This window comes from Coptis chinensis, chromosome 9, assembly GCF_015680905.1.
Source record: "Coptis chinensis isolate HL-2020 chromosome 9, ASM1568090v1, whole genome shotgun sequence".
NCBI lineage: Eukaryota > Viridiplantae > Streptophyta > Magnoliopsida > Ranunculales > Ranunculaceae > Coptis > Coptis chinensis.
The window spans coordinates 36389311-36405645 of record NC_141464.1 but is presented as its reverse complement, the minus strand read 5'-3'; the positions used below and the strand labels follow the sequence as shown (position 1 = coordinate 36405645).

General features: G+C 36.2%; 1 protein-coding gene, 2 long non-coding RNA genes and 1 pseudogene across 6 annotated transcripts; 3 read left to right on the top strand and 1 right to left on the bottom strand.

Annotated features, from left to right (window-relative positions):
• The first annotated feature begins 591 nt into the window (after positions 1-591).
• Positions 592-2319, top strand: LOC147475794 (uncharacterized). The gene is made up of 4 exons (XR_015209033.1): positions 592-1002; positions 1217-1299; positions 2042-2172; positions 2272-2319. It is a non-coding gene; the product is annotated as an uncharacterized LOC147475794 (long non-coding RNA).
• A 251-nt stretch (positions 2320-2570) lies between these two features.
• Positions 2571-5901, top strand: LOC147475793 (uncharacterized). 4 transcript variants are annotated; one of them, XR_015208467.1, is made up of 6 exons: positions 2571-2736; positions 2939-2979; positions 3102-3312; positions 3644-3749; positions 4695-5567; positions 5715-5901. It is a non-coding gene; the product is annotated as an uncharacterized LOC147475793 (long non-coding RNA). The 4 variants fall into 4 exon arrangements; XR_015208465.1 differs by having other exon boundaries at positions 2571-2864; XR_015208466.1 differs by having other exon boundaries at positions 2571-2979; positions 4695-4884; positions 5464-5567.
• A 5116-nt stretch (positions 5902-11017) lies between these two features.
• Positions 11018-11917, bottom strand: LOC147475792 (protein SLOW GREEN 1, chloroplastic pseudogene; annotated as a pseudogene).
• Positions 11918-12116: 199 nt separating this feature from the next.
• Positions 12117-16300, top strand: LOC147475791 (uncharacterized). Its single transcript, XM_086583840.1, has 3 exons — positions 12117-12988; positions 14414-14491; positions 15024-16300. The coding sequence occupies exons 1-3, from the start codon at positions 12251-12253 to the stop codon at positions 16197-16199; spliced, it is 1992 nt and encodes a 663-aa protein (XP_086439966.1). The 5' UTR covers positions 12117-12250; the 3' UTR covers positions 16200-16300.
• Positions 16301-16335: the final 35 nt, after the last annotated feature.

The following is a 16335-nucleotide window of genomic DNA, read 5'->3' as shown; positions in this document are numbered from 1 at the left end:
TGCTTTGAGATTGGTTGCAGCCATGACTACGACCATGACCACCACCTTGATAACCATGGCCATAGCCACCTCTTTATGAATTGTAAGATGGATTAAAGTGATAGTAGTCGGTTTGGTAGTTTATAGAGCCCCGACCTTGTCGACCACCACAAGTGTTACTGTGTCCACGATTTGGATTGGAATTATGAGAAGAGAGTAAAGCAGTAGTGGGATTAGCAGAAGTGATATCTATGGTGGATGAACTGATATTTAGGGATTCAAATGTCAGAAGTCGAGCACAAAGATCAAAGAAAGAAGGGAGAGGGGGACTACACCATAATAGGATATTTGCAACACTCACATTTTTTGCTTTGCAACGCTTATTTACCATTAGTAAGTTGTCAATGCTATATAAGTGTTAGCAATGTTGTAAAGCGTTACTTTAATTGGGTGAATTTCTTGAATTAATTGCTAACGCTTGAAAATCATTTGAGAAGTGTTACAAATCCAAAAAACCAAAACAACATCGAAATTTCAAAAAGAGGCAAAAAAAGAAATCGCGAAAATAGAAAACCTCTCTTTCTCTCTCACAACCGCTAGGTTAGGGTTTTCTTATCTTTATTGGTGACCATTGTTCCTCTTTCTCTCCTTCAGCCCCTCCTCCTCTTCCCCAGAACAATCACTTCATACCTTCTTCTTACTTTTATAATTCCCAACAAATGGATTGTGTTGAAACCAAAGCTTTGAAAACCAGTTTTTGGCTTGAGATGTCTACTTTGAAAACAACAACAACGACCCAGCAAGTTTTCAATGAAGATTTATGGTGTGGAAATGGAACTAATGGTCTTCTGAATTTTTCAAATGAAGATGTTCAAGAGAAAGAGAAAGACTTTGTTGTTGAAGATGATGACGAAGAAGAAGAAAGGTATTCTTCTGTTTCTTCTCAAGAACACGACTTGAAAACTTGTTCCTTCTATAAAGAATGAGTTTGGTTCCGTTCCAGAAAGAGAACTCATTGTTCTGGTAAGCAATTTTAAATAAAGAAATGGTTTTTGACTTGGCGAGTTTGTTTGTTTATCCTCATTTCTGAAGACAAAACTCGCTTTTACACTAATTAATTAATATAAATTAATTTAAAGGGGGCTGGGCAGAGATATATTATTAGTGAATAGAATCAAAGACAGCTCTTTTTTTCTTTTGTTATGGTAATCTTGCTTATATATGTCGCTAGTTTCAGTGGCACTGTAAGGGTGGTTGTTGCCAAGGAGAATACGAAACCAGTTGAGGTGATGACTACCACTGCGGTTTCTGTAGTCCAAGGTTTGTGTCTTTTCTTTCTAAATATTCAGCTATATAGCCTTATGTTGACACTTTAGTTGTTTTAAGTCATTGTTTTAACTAACTGGATTGGTAGGACCAGAAGTATACACCCCACAACCCCAGATGGTTAAACAGAAAGCTGATCCCCAACTCCTAACTGGTTTGAAGAAAACCCAAACAGCTAAAAAGATTGTTAGTTTGGTTAGAAATCCATCAACTCTAAAGCCGAAAAATCAATCCCAATTATCGCAAGCTAAAAGTGAAAATCGGTCGATTACAAGAAGGTTAGCATTGTATAACCATGTTCATGTTCTTACTGAGTTTTATTTTATTTTTCAAATAAATGTACTCAATGGACTAATACTTCCTGTTAACTTTATAGTGCTATAACTGCAAAGAAAACTGTCACAGCTCCTAATTTTGCACAAGAAAATCAAGCAATTAAACGCAAGAAACTGGATGGAGGACAATCCAGACAGCTAACTACAATTTTCATGTCTAGTCTTGTTACATTTTTAAGTTGAGTTTATTTTGTTGTGTATTAATAATGGGTACATAAATTTGAATTTCATATTCTAAATGTCAAGCCTCAAAATCTACCTCACAACAAATCAAGGTTGGGTTTAACCAGTGGTGCTACCAATATGTGTCCCTCTACTTACTAGTAAACCTCGTAAAGAGGATCAAAAGGTTTGCATTGGAATGACTACTTTGTACATATGTCAAATATCCACTGTTGTAGGGGTTACAAATTTGTATGAAATTCTCTTTCACTATTAAGCTTTATGTTCGGGAAGGAGCAACACCAGCACCTTTCATTTCTACAGCCTGAGGAAATTCGAGTCCAGTACAAGGGACAGTTCGATCTTGCATGTAATAATCGACTTTTGACTTTGTGTTTCCCGCTTAACTATTTCATCCCGTCACTAGCATGTTCAACCTAATGTAAATTATGTGGGTATTTCTGTACAGGTAAACGCCACTTCTAAGCCAAAACTCACATTGACAAGACCTAAGGAGCGACACTGAAACATCTCACCGTGTTTCGGTTCGGTCAGTGGTGAAAAGTCGTCTTTGAGCTTGAGGAAGAGATGACGGCCAATATTCCAAAGTTTAAGGCGGACCAGTTAACAAGAAGGTTTGTTAACTTTGACATGTTTTTTTATCTTCTCGTGGTCTACTTTATATTTTTGAGTTAAATTGATCTTTGTTGCTTACGGATCTTTGGAAGCTTCAACATTGCCTGCATTGCCTGAAGTACCCCCCTCAACCGCCAGAGTTTCAGGCAATCTAGTTTTCTATAGATCTTTAGGATAGGAATGAAAATATATGGCTAAGGTCATAAAGTAAATATATTCTATTCAGGAGTTTCATTTGAAAACAACAAAGAGGGCAAACCAGAACATCGAAACATCATCAATTGAATCATCTTACCAGGTTAGTTATTTTCATTCTAGATATCTAGTCAAAGTACCTCCAACAGTTTTACTCAATTCCTAATTCTCTGACACAATAACAATGGGTTCGAAAACAAAGTCCTTTGACAACGAGAAAGCCAGCCATGGGTTCGTTTCTCTACACCACATTCTCACTTTTTTTTATTTAGTGTTTATCTAACTTTTTGTATTATTCTTTTCAGGAAAATTTTCATTGGTGGTCTAGCTAAGGACACCACTTTAGGTAAAACATATTCTTTAATTTATTGTTTTTATTATTTTAGTTTTATTATAATGAAAGATCGATAGTTTTATTTTAGTTTTATTATTTGAGGTTGAGTTGTGATGTTGTTGGTTAATTTTCAGCTACGTTTACAAACTACTTTGAAAAGTATGGAGGAATTACTGATTCGGTTCATTTAATAAATTTAAACTTACTGAGCAAAAAAAAACTGATTCGGTTATAATGAAAGATCGATACACGGGACACCCAAGGGGTTTTGGATTTATTACTTATGCTGATCCATCTGTTGTTGGTATTGTCATTGAGGAAACTCATGTTATCAATGGAAAACAAGTATGTCTTTTCTTTCCCTTTTTTTCAATTATTGCAACATATTGACTTTCTTTGTTTGCCCAACTTTATTTTTTTTTGTCTCGATAGTTAAAATTTTAATAAGAATCAATTAATAATATGTACCTCGTAACCCAAGCATCTTGCTCATTGTTCATATCATCCCAAGGACCCATAAACCACTTGTAGTTCTTGGAAACATGATGTTAATGTTAACTTGGTTGCTGTTGTTGACTGCACTCAGTGTGTGGTATGCGTCTTGTTTTTGCTATTACAAATTTATCAATGTATTAGACATTATATAAGCCATATTCGATTTTTGTTCTATGTGCAGATACAAGCCATGCTAGGGGGGAAGAAGTAGGGTGTGATTATAAACATGGCATCTGCTTTGGGACTTTATCCAATGCTTCCAAACCCTATATACTCTAGCTCCAAAGGTGTGTTTTCTTCATTGTATAAAGGTATCAGTTTGTGTGTGGCTGCGAACAGGTGGCTTCGAACAGGGGCTTTCCTGCTGTGTGGTACAATAAACACATAGAGTTGAATAACTAGAGTTAATTGACAATCAAGGAGGTAAAGTCACTTTGGTCTAACCTGAATTTGCCACCCAAAGTCCTAGTCGTATGCACAGTTCTTTTTTCATAGTATAAAAATGATAGTCTATAACTAAGTAAAATCTTTCAGAGTGGTCCTACTAATTTTATTTTGTTCATCCTATAAATTGCTCCAAACAGCTATGTTTTTCAGAGTGGTCCTACTAATTTGATTTTTGTTCATCCAAAAAATTGCTCCAAACAGCTATATGGCTATATCTCAGTGCAGTGGGACTAAGACTGACGCCTTTTCCATTACTGTAGCTTTTGTATGGTTTTTCCTTTTTATGTGGAAGTTTCCCTACGCATAAGCTGACAACCTTCACTCAATATTAAATCTTCTCAATAGTACCTAATACCGTGTAATATAAAACCAGACGCATAATGGCATCTTATTTATCTTGTCCACTCTCCTGACGTGACTTGTAACTGCTCTTTCAGGACCTTTATAGTCATTTCGTTGTTGTCTCTGGTTGTAGCCAAATGTGTTTCCAGAGAGTACTATTTGTAATAATTTTTCTTTAGTCTCTTGACATTTTGGTGATGCTTGTATTTCTGTAATTCATGATATTCTGAGGAAAAAGAAAAGAAGAATCTCAGATGCCATAGGCAGATGTAGCGTTGTTAGTCTTAACCAGGATGTTACCCTCCTATCTAACAATTGGTGTTATGCTCATGTGCGGAGTTCAATATTAATTACCCATTGTAATATTTTCATCCCTATCTCTATAAAAGAGTTAAATTGGTTCTAACTGGATTTGTGGATACGTTTGCTCCTAATTTGTCTAGGTGCTTTTGAGCTTATACAAGATGAGCGTTGAGCTGGTGCATGTTTATGGATCACGAACCGCAGAGGCATGGAGTATTGGCCTACAGCAACAGAAGAAGCCAAGTACCGAACTAAATAGCCAAATGCAAGAAAAGTATACTCAAACATAGAAAAATCTTATATTCAAATCCCTCAAAGTTATGAGAAGATGTAAGTAAAACCACTAAACCTTGTTTGCTTTGTCTAACTTTATCTTTTCTCTTTCTAAAGTCTCATCATATTGTTCGCGACATACTATCCATAGAGGCTTAATTATGATCGGTTAGTTAAGCATGGCCCTTTAGTTTAGAATCTACTTCATGCCATTGATATTTCATTTCAACTTTAGACAACTCTTTCTTACTTTTTTTATCTACAATTTCTCTGCCCCATTTATCTTCGTGTTTGAAACTAATGTCTTGATGACTAGATGCTTCTAGTTGGGTGTCATGGTTAGAGAATCCACATTATTTGCTCTATATATAATCATTGGACACAAGTGTTTGTTTGAAAATTTGAATTTCACTTAGTACAAAGTAGGTCGACCTGCTCTATACATTGTTATGTTCCAACCCCTCCTTTTTAGAGTTATGTTGGGTCCATGGCTTGCTAGTACATGTTGATGTAGGACAATATTTTTGGACAGTTCTAGGTTTATAGAAGTGGTGCTTTTGTTTATATATTAAGTGTTTCAGAGCCTTTTAGAATAGCTGGATAGATCATTTTGTTGTCGTTCAATGTGTTGTTCAGTATGTTGTGTAGGGTATCAATTTGATGGAGGGAAAAGCAAGAAGCATACCAAAATAATTGCTCCCCAATCAAATTATCATGCTCACTTCAAGCTCCTTGTCAAGGTAAAAGCTTAAAATTCCACCTTCCATTTTCTCATTTGTTAAACTTCTTACTTCCTTTAGGTGGATTTTCAAATATTTAATTAATTGCATGAGTTTAATTAGTGCTCTTGTATTTCTAAATTCATTATTTGTTTTGTGAATTTTTAGGAATTAGATAGACTTTGTGGAGCCGCACTAGGATTTATAGTGAGTGAAGCCATCACCAATACTTGGTATTGCAATGATTCGAGATTGCTTGGAAAATCGTATTGAATATGTTACCCTTATTTGTAAATATGAATTTGTAACTCTTAGAAAATATTTTGAAGTTATATTGCATACATGGTTTAACGAATATTCTATTTTTTTTTTTAGTCTTTTGCTTATGTTTGCTATTATTTACTTGTCAAATTGAATAAAAAGGTAATGGGGATTTTATCATGAAATTGAGATGTTTGTTTCAATATGGAAATGAGATGTTTGTTTCAATATGGAAATGAGATGTTTGTTTCAATATAGAACAAGTAGTGTTATTTTTGCAGGTTAAGTGCGTCCTAATAAAATGGGGCTGGTTTAGCTGGTTGCTACAAACTAGGAGAATTTTTTTTTTTATTTGCAACGCTTAAAAACCATTGGAAAGTTTTTCTTGCAACGGTTAATAAGTGTTGCAAATTTCTGTTTGCAATGGTTAATAACCGTTGGAAATTTCTGTTTGCAACGCTTATTAACCGTTGCAAATATTTTCAACACTTTACCCACGCCATATTTGCAACGCTTAAAAAGCGTTGTGAAAATTATTAGCAACGGTTTTTTGCCGTTGCAAATAGCCTGTTATGGTGTAGTGAGGGGTTTTGAAGTATGGCTGTCACAAGCATTTTATAATCACAAACGAGGCCACGCATAACAGAGGTAACAAGGTCAGTATCCTTAACAGGTTCATTGATAGCAGCAAGAGAGTCTGAGAGAGACTTGGCATGTTCAAGATATTCAGAGACAGATTTGTTTCCTTTGGTTATAGAAAATAGTTGGAAGCATAGATGAGTTGCGTTTGCAAGATATTGTTGAGCAAAGTTTTGTTGAAGATACTCCCATATGGCTTTAGAAGTAGATAAACCAACAACTTGTGAAAGAACCGCTTCAGAAAGTGTAGCATTGATTAGGCTAATGAGAGTTTGATATGTGTGATACCAAATAGTGTATTCAGGATTGAGAGATGATGAAATGAATTCTGGTGGACATGGGTAGGAGCCATCAATGAAATGCCAATAGTTTTGGCCAATAAGGAAATGTTTTATTTGAATTTCCCATAGAAGAAAGTTTGTTTCTGTGAGTTTCACGGAGACAAAACTGGAAATATTTGGTAAGGCAAGAGTTGGGGTGGTAGAAGACATTGTTGATATAGTGCTCGAGGAGAAAGAAGATGCAAATGAATTAGTGTTGTTTGCCATGTTGTAGGCTTAAAAACAAATATTAAGAGATGGAGTTAGGATTCGTCCTACTCTTGATGCCATAAACAATTAATAAAGTGGCTTGTTTTCTTTTATTCATTCATCACATATATAGAGTAGTTTACATAGTGTATGAGATCCTATAACTTAGGAAGATCTGTACAACTATAGTAACATATAACTACTGAGAATCTATCTATGATATCCACGATACTACTGAGAATATATCCAAGATCTCTAGCTTGGAGATGAAGGCAATCCAAGCATAGAAGGTTCGTCAATAGGAACCAAATGACTTTTACCCAGAACTACAAACCTTTAGGCTTTAGCCTTGTCCAATTTGTTAGCTCAATCAACAACTTCTTTTTTACCATCAAAACCCACGCCATTGTGCAAATATGACATACCAAAGCCTTTTTATTATCAGACTTATATCTTCTAACCATTGATGGAGAATATGAAAGTATTTCAAAAATTGGTGGCATTGGTTTTACCATTGGTAAATGATCATGTGATATTTTGTATGTAGGAAGCAAGCACTGCATAGCATCTGGACAAGAGGAAATAGAGTTTCAAGCTCTTCTGTGGGGTTTAGAAAAACTTTGGAACTGGATATTAAGGGCATCACCAATGGGGCCTTTATAAAGCCCATCTATCTTTAAATTTGAGGGACCAATACAGAAATGGGCTTCCAATGCAGCCCCTGTATGGCCTTTTATAGATACCATCCTGGAAATATGTGTTGGAAGATTTCAACAACTTGAAATATGTGTTCGAAGACTTCAACAACTTTTTCAGTATTTTAATCTTTTTTAGACCAAATTTAAAAGGGGAAATGAATTTGGGAGGATTGCTACCACAGGACTCAAACCTAGAACATGCAGGTCACAAGTTAAACACACTTCCACTATACCAGTTTCACATTAGCTGAAAGCTTATGCCAGATTTTCCATTCAATATAAAGGTCTTCTGTGTCCCTTGTCTCCTCTAAACACACCTTGAAACGTGGCCCTCTATTTTGAGGTCCTGCATTGGTGATCCCCTAAGATGGTGTCCATTGTATCGGATTGCAAAAGCACGGTTGATGTTGTCAACGGTCAAGTCAATTATTCTTCTTGGGAGTTAGAACATCTACTATCAAAGATCCAATATATCAGGCAGTCTTTTGGTTTTTGTCAAATTGCTTTTTGCTCTAGAAATGACACTCTACATGCATATATGCTTGCAAATGCTGGTAGAAGTAATATCGACTTGTGTTGTAATGGGACTACTACCCCCCTTTCTGTTAGTCGTTTGTATCATCGAGTCAGAGAGAGAGACTGTACGCACACCTTGTTGATCGCCTGATTGTAAATTAAGGGCCGCAGGATTGGCACCTCATAAAATAGGACTAGCACTCCTTTTGGATGTTATATAGTGTTTTAATGTATCTTATTTAGTGTCTTGAACGGTTTATTTGGTGACCTATATCCAGATTTTGGGTTTAATCTCCCTGGTTGATACATAACCAACATAAAAACCCCCTCATTACGTACTAACCCATAAAAACCCCCTATTTTTTTTAAATACCTAAACAGACCAAAATACCCCTGTAAAAACTGGGCTGACGTCATCAATCTTTACTTATAATTTCAGCTTAAGGACAAACCGGACTGACGTCATCCTATGTAAATTTGTATTTACATATGACAATATAAAATTACACAGTCTTCTTAAGCTATTTAAATTTAAATTTTCATATAAAATTTTTTTTCATAAGAAAATTTATATTTATATTTACATATGAAAATTCATATTTACATAACCTGTGTCACCTGTCAGTTGTCAGAAAAAATGTCTATAAAATTTCATATTTGCATATGTAAATTTGTATGCACATATGTAACTTCATATTTGCATATGTAAATTCATATTTTCATATTTCCAAACCATCTTGATCATCCATTTCAATTGCCTCCTCATGTACATCTTCAATCTCCTCTTTTATAGGAATAGAGCTCACATTTATTGACCCGTTGACCACAGATATGGACATACCATTGCTGACATTATCTTTATGTTCTTCCTTCAAACTTTTGGGTTTTGATGAAGTTTGAGGAGATGATGAGCTCTTTGAAGCAGCATTGTTCTTTGGTGGTCGTGGTTCGTGTTGAGCCGACAAGTGTATTTCTTTGTGTTGGCCATGGGTGATTATGTTCAGAGGTATAGGTGATTACCAACATGTTTGGATGGGTTCGACTTCGTTCTACTTGTTTCCTGGCCGAAAGCAACCTTTCGAGTCTGCTTTGATCTATAATATCCCCCGGATCATAGTTCGTGATATTACAAATTTTAAATTAATGAATTCTGAATACTTTGTAATAGATGATCGAAAGAAGTAGTTACGTCTTAATTCATGAACTTAAGAGAATAGTAATAGTCGGGCTTAATGAGATGAGAATGCATGTTTGGTGTTTTGGTCACAGAAAAAAAAAAACTGTTATATTTGTTCATTGGATACTTTACAAATTAATTAATATGACATTCATAGGGTATACATACCTAGGATAAGGAGAACCTTTGATTGATTTTTCGACCATACTTTCTCCATGCCCGTGAGGTCGATGGAACAACTTCTCCACTTGGCACCTCCCATCGTTAGCACTCTTGGGTTTGGAATACATACCACCTTCTTTGCACGGTTTTTTCTGCAAAATAATTACAAAATAAGTTACTTCTGCATGCTATTTCCCACAGCACATGGAAAAACGAGAAAAAATTGTTCATTGAGCATTTGAGCGGGCACAAGAAGAATAGAACAAGCAAAACACGCGAAGATTTTTTTTTCCTTTCATAATATTACTTCCTACAAGGTTCAGTACGCACTAGCAAGATTTTACTTAGAGAATTGAAGAACTCGCAATCAGTGTATGTTTCTAAAACTACACAACAAAAAAGTGAAATGAATCAGTATCCTTCTATTTACTCTTAGTACTCTGATCATTATTATTCGATCTTCCATGGATAATAATTCTCAAGGAAGAAAAGGAAAACCAAATAAAGCTGAAAGTAAGGCAGCATCCAATATCAAATGAACAGAGGATTGACTACATGAAAGCTATGACTATGCTTACTACTGTGACCTATGAATAAGGAAAGCCTTTTTACATGTAGATTGATACACTGTAGTCCCAATATAACAATAAACTTTTGCTGTTCATATCATATGCTTTTATATAGCTAGTAATCATGAATTCATGATATTTTTCCAAGTACTTAATTATGAACATAATTTTTCTATTTACATCAACCCTTAATCCACAACTTCTGATCTAGATCGAGTACTTAATAATAAGTAATAAGTAATTTACATTATTCACATAAAAACAAAGATAAAAAAAATATTCCTTGATTATAAGAGTCACTGAGAGCATATAGGGATAAAAACAAAGATAAATGTGCAAGTCTCATGAGCATGAAAGTTGTAGCAACTCACGAACAAGATCTTCACAGTTTTTTGTTACATTCGGAAGTTAAACACATGCCTAAATCCTAATGAAGCGCACTCTGTCTCGAGAGGGGGAGGCGGCCATACACCAACGAGCTAATCCTCTATCTATACTAATGCTTGTAAAACAAAATCTTCTTGGGCAATAAACGACTTCGGTCGACTCTATCTCAATATAGTTTACATCACACATATTTTCTAGCCAAAAATGTAACATATTCACTCGAGACTAGTGATGCATTCCAAGAGTAAAGAAAAAACTTGTTGAAGCGCTAAGAAGCGCATGGAGATTTCAAAAGCTTCAAATTACATCAATGAAGCAACATATTATTAGAAAACAAGAAGTATCCTGAAAAACAAGCTCCATTCTACAACTCTCCAATTATGCTATCATTGAGTTTTGAGGGCATGCCATTATTTCTAAATTAACACGAAAAAGTACATAATAACAAAATTTAACAAAGGCGTAACATGTATAAAAATGCCGGGTAGTACTCACCTCCAATTATTATCAATACCGAAACAATGCTCTAAAATCAATTATCCAAGCATGACCCAAAGAGCTTCGCTCTTGATAATGGGGGTTGCACAAATCCTTCCACCTTAAAATCCTTTGGACAAACTTCACGACACTTTGCAAACCAAGGCCGCCGCCTCTTTATTCCGATCAAGCAAGCTATAAATCACAAACCGATAAAAATAAGGCCGGTAGTCGTTGGGATCCTCTTTTTCAAGCTCTTCATAACTACTCAACGCCTCATCAACATTCTTTCAAGATACTTAATTTGCCATAATCAAACGAACATTTCTCGCATCATTCTCCTTTCGCTCTTCCCGAGCAAGTACCAATTTCTCTTCAAGCAATCCTTAATGCAGCTTTTGTCCTTCTCCACATTGGTCCATCAACAATGCATTCTAAAACAAAGGCCGAAAACACAAAGGGTCTTGAACTAATATCTCTTCATAAACCTTCCTCGCTCCGTCCTTTTAAGCCCATTTCATTATACAACTCCGCCATTAAAAATTTCCATTCTAACTCCAACGGTTAATGAAATAAAACGCGTTTCAAAATCTGCAAGAACGCGTGTTCTCCGCCTTCTTCTAGTTTACGTTCTAGTAAAGACTTCAATGCATCAATTGCCTCACGAATGTGATTCAAGAAACTCGAAGTGGGGATTTTCGCTTTTTCACTTCTTCTTCAAAAAGGTCGATCCCCATTTCTTGGTTCTTCTTGGTCGAAATTACAATGAATATGGAAAAAGGGTAAAACGGGTAATAAAATAAAATAGGAAATAGAAATCGGATTGGAATTTCACTGTTATTGGAAAGCAGGGAGTTTTTGTGATATGGGCCGATAAATAGGGAGGTTATGTGGTATGGGCCGATAGAAAGGGGTTTACACTCATCCGAATTCAAACCAACGGGCTGAGCCCCATTTCTTGTACCTATATGGCTATATCATCCAAAGGGTGCTGGTCCCATTTTATAGGTGTCAATACCGCCTCATGAATGAATGGATCCTTTTTAAAAATCAATAAACACGCAATCAAATGGGCCGGTCTATTGGGCTTGTAAAAATATACACGTGTCAATCCAACGAACTCTTCACCAACTCAGAAACGAAAGCTTTCTCCACGTGTCACTTTCAAAACTCATAAAACCCTAGCTAGGGTTTAGGAAAGAAGGAAAAAAATTATTTACATCCCCTCAAAATTTAAAAGAAATTATGAACTCAAACCTTAAACCCAATTATCCCTCCCCTCAAAAAAATGGTTGGTATTAATTCAACCATTAATAATAAAACCACTACAAAACTCACTAGCCAAACAGACCCTAATAATAACACTGAAGAAGAATTTCCCTTATCTCTACTAGACCCACTCTCAAATTTCGATTTTATTGACGATTGGTTAATAGATAACGACATGTCTATTCAAGAAAATGAGTCTGGGCTGAATAGTTTTTGTTCTGAACCTTGTGTTAATATGATTGGTGGAGAGTTAGTGGAAGAAATGGTTAGTGAAGAGTTGGGTAAGGTTAGTTTAGTTGGTGAAGTTAAAAGTTGTAGTCTTTTTGAGGTTATGGATAAAGGGGTTGGAGTTAATGAGGTGCCCTTGGTTGTAGATAGTGTAGAAAGTGTTGTGGAGGTGGTGGGTGAGTTGGCGTCGAAGGAGGATGTCGAGGCGGTGAAGGAAGAAAGTGTTAGTGTTCGTGTTGGGAAGAATGATGAGGTTAAAGAGATATCTAGTGATGAAGAAGATAGTAGTAGTGATTCGGAGTCTGAGAGTGATAGTGAGAGTGAGAGTGATAGTTCTTCGTCTTCGTCATCTTCAAGTAGTGAAGAAGAGGAGGAGGAGGTGGAGGTGGAGGAAGAGAAGGAGATGGCTGAAGTTATAGAAGTAGAAGAAGGTGAGATAAAGTATTTTGATGAAGAGGAGATACTTGTAGGAAGTGATGAGGATGAACCTGCTTTGAAAGGACCAATTAAGTCCAAGAACGAGATTCAGGTGAAGTGTTTTATGAGTTTTATTCAAGCACTTGGGAGCACTATAATTTTACTTTTGTTGCTATACAATCATTCTGAGTAAATTGGTCAGTGTGAAATTTTATTATGTACAAACAAACTATATAAATATTTTGGAGCTCTGGAGTATGAGTTTCATTACATGGATAAAGTTGTAAGTAGCTTGTGATACCTTGTCGGTATTGTGATTTTGACTGTTATAACGAATACAGATTTTACTCCATAAAGGGACAATGCTGAACCTGTAAACCAATCTTATGTAGCAATTTCGGTTTTGTGAACTCTTGTATGTTGTAACCATACAGTAGTTAAATGGATTAAAAAAGGGCTGAATGCCCTGAATCGGAGTAGGCCAGTAAGCAAAATGAGCCGAAGATCAAAATCTATTCTATTCGTCGGCAATTGAACTAGGACTTGTAGCAATCCCAAAGATAAATTTTAAAACTACTTATTGTTTTCTCAGCAAGTTTTTTTTATAAAATATATGGATCCAAGTATACAATTTGAATACTAGAACCTTCAAATCTTGCATTATTTGACATAATTCAGAACTCCAGAACGACCAGCAATGGGGGGAAACTGTTCTACAAAACAGCATATGAAACACTGAATAGAACTCTAAGAGCCCTTTTAATGTAAGCCACCCTGACTTTAGTTTGGAATGGTGGATACATAGTATGTGTCAGTGTCAATTTGCATTACATCAAGAATCAGCAAAATTTTCTCATTGTATGAACCTTTTGTTTTTATATGCCATGAATTTTGTCCTAAAGCGCATATTATGACTATGATTATTACTAAACAACTAACTAAAGTTAGTGTTTCAACTTTGCAGTCAAGACAACTACATGACAGTAAAATTCGCATTGAGATCTTGTATAATTTGTGTAACTTATAAACAAATAACAGCTAGGCTCATTTTCCAGTCCAAATGTGAAGTCTCCCTGATGGGTTGATGTTTCAGATATGGGCATCCGTATTTCATAGTGTCAGTGTGTCAGCAGTCGAAAATATCGACATCAGTCCTGGCCTTTGTATAATTTGTCATCTGATAAACACTCATTGACGTATCACCGATATATGCGTATATTTTAGGAGTTGGCATTTTGCTCTGCATTGAACATTTGAAAATTTGAACTCTTGAACTTGGTTTTCAGTTTGAAATATCAGTGAACATTGAAACTCGAAACAAAACACGTGGCTCTCAAACAGAGTTGGTAAAAGAGTTCCTGTTTGTGAAACCTTTTTTTCTTATAATGAAAATTGAGGTTTGTCACTTTACAGTCCCTGTTTCACAGGGTTGGTTGTTTGTTGATTTTTGTTTCGTTAGCTGCATTTGGAATTAGGGTGTTTTTTTATTGATGGACAATGACTTCCATTGGTACTTATATCTGGAATTATCTTGTAGATTCTCCCTCCAGTTCCACCAGTGGATGCAACCTTAAAACCGCATCACAAGACGCTGCCTGTGGGAGTGATTATGTCTGTAAGTTCACTATATCCGAAAACCTCGGTTGATCAATAAATGATCTCTTCATTCTGATTGTAAGATTTGGTTTTCTAGCACTAAACAGTGTTTTGCAATATTAAGGTTTTGGATTCTTCAGATTATTAAATTTTAGATGGAAATTCCTTTAAAATGAATCATGCATGCACTTTGATATGTGCTTTTAGGGGACGAAATTACGCTTTCATGCAGCTAATGCAGTAGTGGACATCTTGAGGACACCTCTTTAGACTATGCATGCCTTTTGTTTTGTGTATGCATTCCATCCAAAAATTGCCCAAGGTGTCAAGACTGTCAACCAATCAACCATATTCGTATACAGCTCCTTTTTCATCTAAATGAGCTCTGTACCAATCAGCTTGCCTGGATGATCCTACCAATTTGTGGTGTCTTTTGTTTTTTTCTAATCAAGTTTAATTATTATTATTATTTTATTCAATTTTTTATTTATTTATTAATGTTTTTCTTCTTCTTCCCTCAAATCCTTGATATTGTTGTAATTTTTCTTCAGATGATGGACACAAAAGTGGTTGTAGAAGGACTAGAGAAGCATAGCCCTCTTAACGAAGGATCGATTCTATGGATAACAGAGACCAGAACACCACTAGGACTAGTGGATGAAGTCTTTGGTCCTGTCAAGAATCCTTTCTATATTGTCAGATACAATTCTGAACAGGAAGTTCCTGCTGGTCTCTCTGAAGGCACGTCCGTGTCTTTTGTTACTGACTTTGCCTATCATGTCCTCAATGACAAGAATCTATACAAGAAAGGATATGATGCATCTGGTGAGAATGATGAAGAACTCGGTGATGAAGTTGAGTTTTCTGATGATGAGAAAGAGGCTGAGTACAGGAAAGCACAACGTATGGCAAGTAAGGGTTCAAGTGATAGGAAATGCGGAAACCAGGAATTTGTTGCTCGAAAGAAGGTTCAACATAAGGATCGATCATGGAAGAATGGTCAGCCTCCAGCACAGCCACTGGGAGGCCCCAGTAACCAGACTAATATGTCTAATCAGTTCTGTACACCACCTGTTGAAACCTCATCTGGTTCTGGTAGTCGTGTAGCCTCTTTCAGCATTGGGCCAGCCAGTGCAGGTGTACCTCCCTCTGGTCCACCTGCTTTACAGGTTCCACATGCTAACTATTGTACTCCAAATTTAATGCCTGCAAATGGAATTTGGATGAATGGGATGCCAGGTCAACAGCAACAACAGATCATCTTTCATAATGGATTTCCAATGAACGGGATGGCAATTCAACAGCCAGGTCATTATCAGCAGTCTCCTCGGATGCTCAATGGTTTCCCTAGTGGAATGCCATTCCAGCAGCAGTTTGATCCTAATCAAAGGATGATGCAGAATATGGCTTTACCATATGGACAGCCCAATTTCTCTTCAGGACCATGTGCATCTTGGCCGGGTAACCCGGGACAGCCTGGACTTAACCAAGCACAATTTGGTTTTGGTTTACAAGGTCCCCATCCCCACACATCCTTTAATGCGGGAAATTCGCCAGGTTTTTCCAACGGATCATTTGAGCAACAGAGCAATGGAATGCCACCTCCTTCGACTATGCAAGGGAACTTTTCTACTCCCAATCAAAATAGTCCAAGAGCAACTTCAACACGTGGAAGAAGACCATATAGACGGGGTGGTCACTTTTCTGGCAGAAGAGGTAGCCAGTAAACTTTGGTACACTGTTTGTTTATTTTAATTTATAGTGTTTGTATTTGCTAACCAACTTCTTTGAATGCCAAATAAACTGCGCAAATATAAATTTACTGGAAGCTCTGATATGTTAGAATATGTATGCAGACTACTA